Raw genomic sequence first — 11,780 nt, 5'->3', positions numbered from 1 at the left:
TGGTGGTGAGTTCAAATAGTTTTTATTCTAAATATCAACAATTTTCTTTTCTTAAATATGAAATTTCTTGTTCGATGGTATAAAATAGTTTTTATTTTAAACATCAACAATTTTATTTTTTCAAATATTAATAATTTTGTTTTCTCAAACATCAAATTTCTTCTTTAATTTTAATGATTTCTTAAAAGAAATATAATTTGATTTCCTAAAAAAAAAAAAAATTTTTAAAAGGAGGAAAAAGACTATCTAAAATAAAACCCTAACTTATTTTCTAGCCTTCATTTATCTAACAAAAATTTTAAAAAAATGAAAAAAGTGAGTGATCCAAACTTCCACTCTCTCAATATCCCACCTAAAATGTATTATTCTTTTTCTTTTTTATGATAATTTTAAAATCACATATTTGCATTACAAAAAATCATGTGAAAATTGTCGATATTCTTTATTGTTACAAATGTAGTAAATGTTATCGAAGTATTAGTGAAACGTCGTAATAGTTTTTAATAATATTTTTTAGTGTGTTTATTATATAGTGTCCGGTGTCCCCCTATTTAAAATTTTTGGATCCGCCACTAGCTCTAATGTTAGCTTTTGTGTACCAAATATTTAGATTTTATAGTAAACAATTTTACAATTATCTTGGGTGCAGAGTTATATGAGGATCAATATAAAGCCTTAGACTACTATTTTCTCTAATAGAATAGTTGTGGGGATGAAGATCAAACATCTCACTTCTAGAATGAAAAGTCATGTTAATTATATTACAATTAAACTCTGTTTAGCCCCTTGGTACACCTAATCGATGTCCTTTTGACCCCTACATTACAAAAAAGTTTGATCTTCTAACGCCTACAATCGTAAAAAAAATTGCCAAAAATGCGTTGGGAGTTTCATTATGTGAAATACCCATCGAGAGAACCTCTCTCAATGCTTGAACATCAACTGTCAGGAGTTAATGATAACTCTCAATGCCTACATACGATGTCGGGAGTTAGGGGATCTCTCGAGGCTATAATACACTTGTCGGGAGTTCTTTGATCTTCAGACAATGACAAAGGTCATCAGGAGTTTGGTAAAAAAAAATTTAATTACTTCCATAATTACTTTTTTTTTTTTATCTCTCTAACCTTAAATTTAGAACCCAATTAAAAATAATGAACCAAACTGTTCTCATTCATTCAAAGTAAACAAAGACGTCAAAGTATAGTGTACTCATTCCAATTAAAATATCACAAGTTTCACCTCATAGTTGAAAATTTTGTAAATCATTACATAATACATCTAGTGATGTCTAATACAATGAAAGAAAGTCACAAGGTAATGAGTAAAATTCAAAGGCCAAGTGAGTTGTCCATTCTATCCACCTATAAAAAATACACCAACAAAAAAATTCCAAATATGAAAATAACTTAGAAATTAGAGTCTAAAATCTCAAAACTAATATGCAGTTATGCTACGACCAAGTGAGTTGTTATCTCCATCCATATGTAAATCATTTTGTATCGAACCCGTAGATTTTATCTAACATGTGACAAAGACAACCATGGATGATTCTTGATCACTTGGGGATGTTGGGAGCAAAGGAGTGAGTTATTGTAGTTTGATTAGAATAATGTTTGTTTCAAACGTAGATTATTTTAAATTGAGTAATTATAATAGTATGTATTTGGTGTGTAGGTTATTTTATTTTTATAAGAAAACAATAAACACTATTGCAAAGAATAAAAAAATTTATGAATTTTCAATAGTAAAAACGGTAGCAAATAATAAATACTATAACAAATTGAGAGTTTTGAAATATTATTTAGTGTAGTTAACTAAAAGCTTTTAAGTAATATTTAGACGAAAATTCTGGATTCTCCAAGAAATATTGATTTAATTAAGTATAATGACATCCAAATTTTGAAAAAGAAAGGATGCATTTTAGATGGTTGCATGTAGCGAATAGGCAATATTAAGGCATATCTTATCATGGTGGCAGCTAGACTGATATTCAATACTACGCAGTGTAAAATATTCTGAATAGGGAAGTGAGAGTGAAAATCCCCTTTATCCTTATGTTGTCTACATTTGAAATGTGTTTCCAAAATACAAGGAACGTTTTAGAAACTCTGAAAACAAAATTTACAAACTTGTTTTTGTTTGAAATTGGATAGACATTCAATTTTTTACTTTGAGGAAAGATGGAAACATGATGTAATAAATGTTTACATAACAACGGAGGGTAACTGATATGTAGATAATTAAATTAAGCTCTAATACACTAGACATGAGATCAGAGTATTAATATACCTTGCCATAAAATAGTTTATGTTTTTTTTTTGAGCTTTTTTAATAGCATGGGCTTGTCCTCTATAAGATCTATGGCAGTAATGGCAGCACTAGTTAGATATAGAGCCAATGAAGTAGAAAAAACATAACTGGAACTGCTCAAACGCTGCACAATTAAATAAGAAAAACTTTGCACTTTTGAAAGAATGGTAGCCATCAAGAATCTAAATCCAATACCGGGAAAAACAAAAAAAATTGTTAATAAACTTACAAAAAACGACCCCCACAGTGTTCTGTGACACCTCTTCAAGTACAGCCATGTACGCCAAAAGAGTTGCTTTCATCCAACAAAACACCAAATCGATACTGCTCCTTCATTTTGATGATCTCATCCAATGGTGCAATTTTACCAGAATTCTACAAAAATAAAAGTAGAATATCAGAAGATTTTGTACAAGCGGATTTTAACATACCATAAATAAAAACATGACCGCGAGGAGAGGCGGCTTTGAACGACGGTGAGTGACGGCAAGCAGATCTAGGGTTTGGGTGTGCAAGGGTTTCGTCATTTTGAGGAAAGAGTTCTAAATATATTTACGTTTTTTTTGCAGATCTAACGAGTTTTAGAAGGGAACTTCCGATTTACCACTAATAGCTTTGGGGGTTTTAAAAGAGAACTCCCTAATGACCTCATACGGCCTCCGGACGACACTTTTTGTATAAATGTGTCGAGAGTTCTTGTCTCTTCCGACTACACTTTTATCCATTGGGAGATCCTCTTTTTTCGGTACTAGTGCTAGTTTCTTCCTTATTGTCTATTTTGTTATCATTTTGTTTTCTTAGAGAATAATAATAATAATGAATCCAACCGTTACTATTTCCACCTCCAATTTTCTTTTTTTCTTATCTACATTATACTAATGGTTTAAAAAACTAACCAAAAATTTGAAAACTAAACAAAAGAGTAGCTTTCAAGAAGTTTTTATGTTTTGGAATTGAACTAAAAATTCAGCCATCATACTTGAGAAAGATACCAATTATGATAAGAAATGGGAGGAAAATAGACTTAATTTTTAAAAGCTAAAAAAAATTAAAGAGTATTAAACAAAGCTTTAAGTTTTTAGTTTTGTTTTGAAGAGCAGTTCTTTTAACCTTATTTTTTATCACATATGACATAAATATTTTTTTTGAAAAATAAACTCAAAACTTAATAACTTTTCAGCTATAACATTTTGAAAGTACAAAACTAAATTCAAAATCTATAGAAGAACAAAACAGCTTTTTTTCCAATTGTTAATTACTAGACATACACATTATGGTTAAGAGATTTAAAGATTTTATCTCTCTATTAGTACAAAGTAAAGTAAGATAATTACTTTGGCAAAGATTATGAGAGCTAGTTGTCAAATTATTAATTGTAGAGGTGGTTGGTGTTATTGTTTTGATTTTAAGATTTCATCTTTCTTTTTAGTACAACAAAGTCAGGTGTTGAAATGGATTTTGGGAGAGAGCGTAATTATTGTCAAATTAGACGTAAAGAATTTATCATTTAATTTTATTAGAAATTTAATTAAATATTTTTTAAAAAATTAAGCAGCAATTAATACAGTATATAACTTGTCATTAATTTTTGAAATTATGATTTAATTACTATTATTTGAATTATATGATAATTTTCCCTTCAATTTAGGAATTTAATTACTCTGCGTTAACATTATTACTATTATTATTATATAATATGAGATATATCTTTACAAAATGACTACATATACATGAATACACGTGACAAAGAAGGTGAAATATATATCTTGATAGACATGAGACCAAAATTACAATATATGGTATATATTATATAACACCATAAATGTGTAATATTTTCTAACTATATTTTTGAAATAAACATTGTATATATATTTGAACTTGATTTTCTTCTGTAATGAATTTTTTATTTTTTATATCTAGATAATTAATTAGTGTAGTTTGGTGTATTGAATTAAATGATTAGTGCAGGAAGCTGTAGAGAATATTTGCAGTATTTGGATGGGTTTAGAGAGGTTAGGACTTATGAAGAGATATATGAATAAAAATGGAAAGGGATGGATATGGCATCTCATCTTTAATTGTGGTACCTCCCAACGAAGTGTCCTCCATATTATAAGTGTCTATGTTAATTACGCAGCTGCCATCCAGCTTCAACATGGCATACATTTGATGACTCTCTGACTTTGCCCCTACCTTTTTTCTTCCTCTCTCTGATCTTCTTTTTCATTTATCATCAATTAAAGTTGCCTCAAACTCTTCCACATCTGTCACTCTTAATGGGCTCCCTTATATGGTCAAATCCTCCATCATATATTATTTATCTCCTCCCCCACAACCCCCTCTCTCTTCTTCTACTCATCATCAAATGACATCAACATGATATAAACGCTTGTTTAGGAAACCAATATCAAAAACTACTTTTCATTGTGATTCAAAAGCTTACTTAACATTGTACCAAAACAAAATATTATGCTTTGAAAAATGTTTATAATGTCATTTTCCTCTTCAATTAATGTTACTTTGTATTATTTTATGTGGTTTTAACAATTTTCATATTCATAAGTGAGATAAAATAATGTTAAAATAATGATATGCTATGAAAAGATTTAGGTTAAAGAATTGATAGAAGGTTTGGTGGAGCTTAGAGATATCCACAAATAGAGAACTCATGGAGGTCACCCACATGTTTTGTGTTGATAAAGAATTAGATTTGTCGACATTTTCTTGTTGTTTTGGAAAAAAACAATTGTGGCTATAACAAAAAAAAAAAAAAAAAAAAATTTATATATGTACTCTTTTTCCCTTCACTATTTCCTTCACTATAAAAGTAATTTTGACAAAGGCAATCTAGATTTTAGGCATGTCAAAATCACTTATAAACATGCTCTCCATTGTAGTTTGTTTAGGAAATAATTTAGTAATTTTGGAAGGGTTAAAATCAATATTGTGATATATTTAAAGTCATTCTTGAATTACACCTTTGAGTGAGACTTTCATATACATAACCAAAATTGGTTTGAAGGCTTAAAAGTATTATATATATACGTGATTGGTTAATGGGAATTAAAAAAATTGGAAGGTACATAATATTCCCAGCATGTGTTCATTTAACGTAGAAGGGTAAAACAAAAACGAAACTAGAATGATGATGTAGGTAGGGTGTAGTTAGATATTGAGGAAAAACCCAGAAGTGTTTTGGAAGAAGTAAGTAGTAGTGAATGATTTAATAAAAGGTAAGGGATGATGAAGTAAATGGTAGGCAATGGGAAGGGGGAAAGGAGCGAGGCACTAAAATGATTGAGCAAAGAAATGGAAGAATATTAGGGCAGTAGAAATGGAAAGGACAAGAGGTGAGGAAAATGAAGTGGTTCCATAATGAACACCTCACAACATGGGGCCCAGTTAGCATAAGTTGGCGGGAAGTTACTTTCTTTTAATAATAAAATTATAGATATTAGCGTCACGTGCGCCAATTTCTCTGCCTTTTCTTTCTCCTTTAACCCTTTTTCTTTCCCACTTTTAAAAACTAAAATGTTATGACACGTCAAATCATCACATCACTTTTTACCCTTCTCTACCTTCTTCTTCTTCTTCTCCACTCCTCGGGGATAATCCTCCCCTTCTATTCATAAATTCTTTTTTTTTTATTATTTGTTTATCTATGTTATTTCCTTATTTAACTAATGTCACACATTTCCTTAGTGTCTTAGGAGTGAATTGGAAGATTAATCAAGTTATGAAAAGAGTTGCTCAAACCAAAATTTGGGGTTGAGTTTATTGATCACCCCAAATAATATATACAGGCCCAAACTAGGTTGACAAATATTATACATTACCCATGTAAGAAGAACAGAATGACGTGGAATTGAATGGAGTCACAAAATTTGGGGACCTGGTTGGAATTATAGCAAACAAATTGGAATTAATAAGTTTTAGAGCACGTTTCTTATTCTCACTTTGCCCCTCATTCTGTGGTATCTTACGTTATCCACGTACTTCCTATTCCTATTCCTATTTTAATTCCATCTAATTTATTTTTTAAATTTCCATATTGTCTTATATCTTAACTAAAAATCTGAAATTTATTTATCATACAATATTTAACCAAACGTACGAATTTCTAAAATATATATTTAACTAATCCATAACATCTATTTTTTTTTAAGATTTCAGAAAAATATAGATTTAATTAAGTTTCCAAAATACTTTATTTCATTTTTATTATTTTAATCTTGTATTCAACTAATTATATATATCTTTAATCAACTTTTATTTACTTGTTTGTCACAAATATCAAAATATTTCATCAATAAACTTTATAAATAATGGCACACCTCCTACTGGATCATCTACTATCGATTCGAGAGACGGCGTGAAGTCAACTAACATCATTCTCCTTTTGAATAACTCCAATTGACCCTGACTTTTGAACCTTTTTGTCATGCTAAACAACTCGAGTAAATTAAAAACTTATGCAGTGGATAGTACGATAAACACACTTGAAACAAACTTTACATTAATTCAAAATAAGTTCAGGCTAAACGCTATTTCTTTACTGACAACACATTAACCTAAAAAAAAAATCTTAACTAATCTAGTCTAAAACAAAACTTATGTACATGACATAGATGGATCTAGAACTGACCATAGCAACAAAACTATCTACTTTGCATAGAAGACTTGGAAACAACGGCACGCTTTCGAATCACGACCTCTATCTAAAAAGTTAAAAAAAACATTTGAAAATGGTGAGCTAAAAAGCCGAGTGAATGAAAATTTTGTAAAAAATATTTTTAAAACAAATATACTTTAATGTTTTACATAAATCATTCATAATGCTTGACATAAAAATAAAATCTTAAGAACTTCCTTGTGCTAAACTCTTTCTATCTTTCAAATACAATTTTATCTTTGTATATTATATATCCATGAAACTTAGTCACGGTAGTAATTAGCTCAACCTACCATGCATGATTTAGTAATTCCGGTCAGAATAGCAAAGCACATTTGGTCTTATCATCCTCCCAAATCTTGGTCAAGATAGCAGCGCACCCATTGGTTTTACTATCTTGTCAAATCTTGGTAGTTGTTGACTAAGTAGTCAGCAAAGCCTCATACTCTAGACTGTGCACATTGACCCTTCGAGAACTCTGTATATAGAATATCATGGTTTTCTTTTTAAAAATCATTGTTTGCAAATCTCATTGATAAATACATGCTTTGATAAAATATTTCTAATTAAGCATACTCGAGTACTTTTCATAAATATAATTACAAATCAAGATATCATAATCACTATAGCTCAATAATCATTTCAAAGCATATTTAAATGGTAGCTTATAAATCATATTTAGAATCATTTTATCACTCATAGATGGTAGCTTAAACCATCAACTTCTAAATTTATCTGATCTCCTCCTGACTTGAATTAATGGAAAAGTAATTCAATTTAATTTTCTTTATTCATAAAAATATCAAATTATTACTTCAAAATGGCAAAAATATAAAAACAAAACAGTCCAAAAACACATTTTGGCATGGCTAGCACACGAGGATGGACAACTGGTGCGCATTGATGGGTGGCAGGGGTGGCTGGTGTGCGATGGTGGGCGGCAGATGGCTGCTGGCATGCTCCTGATGCTTGGCCTCCCTGTGTCATGCCCAGAAACTGGGTTCTTGGCCAAAATCCTTCTTTCAACATTGGAAGCTAATAACTTACAATTTATAACCCAAATGACACAAATGCCTTCTATAAAGTTGGTTAGAATTGTCATAAGTATTTTATCTTAAAATTTCAGCTCTTAACTCTAAGTTATGTGCTTTGTAGCTCTCCAGAAATATATCTTGTTCATATTGCTCCGAAAACTATAACAAACAAACATAATAAAATATATAACCATTATATATACAAATTAATTAATATGGATTTTAATTTATTTAACTTTTAATTAAATCAAATTTAATTAAGTTAGGTAAATCATTAGTTAATTAATTAATTAATTTCATCAAATCACATTTAATTAAAATTAATTTAATTAATTTATATATTAATTAATCAACATGAATACTATATATTATAACAGTTATAACATACTTTCACGTGGTGAAATTTTAAATCTATATGACATACTTTATGCATATACAATTTTAATTAAAACATAAGTTACATGCATAATTAATTACACTCTAAAACGGATTGGTTTTGACTCCTAAATGAAGCTAAGTACTTGGGCCATCTTGGGGTCAAGTTCAACCGAGATTGAAAACAGACAAGAGAATTATATATATTATATACATAACCAAGTCGGGTTGAGTTAACCCAACCATTATTTGTAGGACCTAGGAACCGACTCAAGTATTTTTTTTCTTCAATTTTCTAACCCAACATAAAATTTAACCCAACTCATCCCTCGGTTTGGGTTGGTAATTCTGGTTGGTTAGGTTACCGATTTTTTTAACACCCGTAGAGTTGGCGCTAGATGTGATCGTTGTAGAAGTTGATCATTAGAGTGGGGTCTTTGCCTTTCTTGGTTGCCTATGGTGAATGTTGGCATTAATTGTTAGAGGTGATTGTCACTTGTCATTGGAAGTTGATTATCAAAGATGATTTTCATTGAAGTTTATGGTAGAGGTAGTTGTTGGAGCCTAAAGTTGAAGGTGGTTGTCAAAGTTAATTATCAAATGTAATTTTTGCCCAAATTTGTAGTCGTAGATGGTTGTCAAAGGAAGAATTTGAATGGATGAAAGTGATTATGTAGTTCGTCACAGGACTATGTTGTCAGAGCTTGGAAATCATCGTGCGAAGTTGGTCATTGACGTTGCTAGAATGTATTGTGTGACATCTATGTTAGGTGTGAAAGAACCACATTTCAAAATTTGAATGGATATTACATATACTACAGTGTTTAGGGTGGACATACTATCTGTTGACCAAAGAGAGAAAAAAAAATTGGATTATGTGCTTCTCAAGCTTGTGAATACTATGTTTATGCATTTCTTCACACCTCACTTAAAAAAAGAATTAAAATGCTTTTAAATAAAGCAAAATTAGTATGATGGAATAATTTGATATGATGGATAAAAATAGATGATCACCTAAACTGCTTTTGTTTTGGGAAGGAAGAAAAGAAAGAGAGGGAGAAATGTCTAAATTGTGATGTTATGTGTGAGGTGTGAGATGGATGAGGCTGTTATTCGGTGAAGGAAGTATTGGCTGTTAACATTCTCTTTCTCATCGTCTCACCTCTTCCCTTCTATAATTCTATTTCTATCCCAAAAAATCATATTAAATGTTAAATGAAACCTTCTGGCCTCCTTATTACTCAAAAACTCAAACAAAAATTATCACCACGTTTTTATCTAAAGTTCATTCCACCGAATAATAAATATTACAGCTTTTGAAAAGGCCAAAAGTTCAGACATATCACACACACACACACACATATATTTTGGAAATTTAGAACTTTATCGAAATATCCAATTTATGTTTTATTACAAAATCTGAATCTCAATACACAAATCATTGTTAGTTCAAACGATTTCCCGATAGACTTTGGGTGCCAGAAATCAAATTCAAATATTTCTCAACAATCATCTCTGGTGAGTAATCAGTAAAATATCCATTCTCAACTTCTAACCCGAATTGGGCCGCAACAATCTCCACATGTCTCTGAACTCGATCTGCTCCAACCTGATTCGGCTCCAACAGAACACAAGCTATCTCCGTGGTCTCATCATCGTGAAGAAGCCCTATCGTTTGCACCGTCGGCAATCCACCTCCTCTCCCACTCACCATCCTCGCTATTCTCCGTGTTGCTGACACGTCCGTCGACAGAATTGGAATATTATACATTGCCGTCCACGGACGCGCTCCAATCATCGTGATTCCTCGCTCTCGAGATACTGTATTTGGACCTTCATCAGGATTCTCCGGCAAAGTTTCCGGCATCGACCACCCAGCCCATTGATTCCCCTTGTAATTTGGCCGGAAATACCCAAGCTCACGCCTCAAATCGTCCGGCGCTTTCCCACTTGGGTGAGCCGCAGAGTAAAGAAATACAGGCACTGCACAAAATCACAATCCCAATACTTATAAATCACCAACACCAATGGAATCCCAATATTGTATGTAATTCATTAAAAGACCTTGAAACATGGCAGCGATATCCTTAGCGACTGCCTTAGCTAGCCAAGCGGCTTCGTGGAGGGAGGCTCGAGCCAGGGGATGAAAAACGATGTCATCTACGACTCCAAGCCGAGGGTGAGTACCGGAATGAGACTCGAGATTAATATGAGAGAAAGCAACTTGGGTCATAGACAGTACGGTTTGGAGCAATGGGCTGTAAATGGCGTTGCCTGTGGTGTCGTGAACGACGTAAGAGACGATGGTGTACCTTGTTCTGTTGTAAGCTCCGTCTTCGAATTTGTTTACAATAACAGAATCTGGGTCTTCTCTTGCAGCTCCCTCGATGGCCTCTAGTACAGAACGATTGCGCGATTCAGAAACGTAGTATTTGCAGCATAAAAGGACTTTTTGATCCAAGCTTCTTTTCTTGTCCTGGAATATTATTTAACAATTAAGGTGTTCAATTCCCAATTCGTAAATTAGCATAAAGCAATTGAGACGAAATTGGGGTACGAGAACTCATTTTTACCTTGGCGGTGAGATGGAAAGCCATTGCTAAGTGGGTGTATATGCTTGGGTTGGTTTCTTCGATTTGTGATCGGTAAGGGTTTTTAGAAGGGGAGATATATGGGGGAATTGGGAGAAGAGAGACCCGTGAGGCCGATAACTAAAAACTTTAAAGTGAGCAAAATGGAGGCTGATCAGGTAGCAGTCTTATTCAGGGTTTGCGTCTGGTCAAAAACAAGAACATTTTTGTTTTTATTATTCATTTTTATATTCAACCCCGTGGCTCATACTATAGCTATATTTTAATTTCTTGTTTCATGTTGTTTTGAATTATAAGAATTTGTATTCTCGATTACACTTGAAGGAAGGAGAGTGCATCAGATTTTGGAAAGACACCATTAGCGATGTTGCTAATTACAGAAGAAAGTGATGTACATGAATGTGATTAGGCACAATTTTTCTTTTTAAATATGATAAATGAATGGGGCAAGACGTTTGACAAAATTATTGAGATGGGGTTGTTGTGAAAAGATTAACCAAATTTTATATATTTTAGATCAACATAATATTGTTGACTTGAATATAAATACAATCTTTTTTTATTTGATAGTTGTGCTCTTGGATGTATCTCAAAATTATTATCCTCAATCGTGATAATTTTGTTTGCTAATTAATTGAAAATTTGTTTGGATCGAAGAAGAATGCGGTACACATGGGAATAAACAATTTCATGAATTTGGGGGAAAGTAGAAAAGAAAATAATTTGAATGACAAATGAAAATGTGGATAGTGATGTGATAACAGGGAATATAAAATGGAATGGACATTGGACGAC

At 31.8% G+C, this 11,780-nt stretch overlaps 1 protein-coding gene and 1 long non-coding RNA gene across 2 annotated transcripts; both read right to left on the bottom strand.

Moving 5' to 3' along the window:
• Window positions 1-2,220: 2,220 nt before the first annotated feature.
• On the bottom strand, window positions 2,221-3,014 carry LOC116404713. The gene is made up of 2 exons (XR_004217732.1): window positions 2,543-3,014; window positions 2,221-2,361 (listed from the first exon to the last, which is right to left on the bottom strand). It is a non-coding gene; the product is annotated as an uncharacterized LOC116404713 (long non-coding RNA).
• A 6,640-nt stretch (window positions 3,015-9,654) lies between these two features.
• On the bottom strand, window positions 9,655-11,246 carry LOC101208311 (glutamate formimidoyltransferase). Its single transcript, XM_004139911.3, has 3 exons — window positions 10,968-11,246; window positions 10,459-10,870; window positions 9,655-10,377 (listed from the first exon to the last, which is right to left on the bottom strand). The coding sequence occupies exons 1-3, from the start codon at window positions 10,989-10,991 to the stop codon at window positions 9,839-9,841; spliced, it is 975 nt and encodes a 324-aa protein (XP_004139959.1). The 5' UTR covers window positions 10,992-11,246; the 3' UTR covers window positions 9,655-9,838.
• Window positions 11,247-11,780: the final 534 nt, after the last annotated feature.

Source organism: Cucumis sativus, chromosome 6, assembly GCF_000004075.3.
Source record: "Cucumis sativus cultivar 9930 chromosome 6, Cucumber_9930_V3, whole genome shotgun sequence".
NCBI classification, from domain to species: Eukaryota; Viridiplantae; Streptophyta; class Magnoliopsida; order Cucurbitales; family Cucurbitaceae; genus Cucumis; species Cucumis sativus.
The sequence above is the reverse complement of the archived record's forward strand: the minus strand, read 5'-3'. Positions and strand labels throughout refer to the sequence as shown.

Bases quoted from the DNA above. Each gene is read 5' to 3' on its own strand.
- LOC101208311 (XM_004139911.3), bottom strand. From the start codon at position 10,991: ATGGCTTTCCATCTCACCGCCAAG. The intron at 10,871-10,967 runs GTAAAAATGAGT...ATAATATTCCAG, and splicing joins CTTTCCATCTCACCGCCAAG to GACAAGAAAAGAAGCTTGGA. The intron at 10,378-10,458 runs GTCTTTTAATGA...GATTTTGTGCAG, and splicing joins TATCGCTGCCATGTTTCAAG to TGCCTGTATTTCTTTACTCT.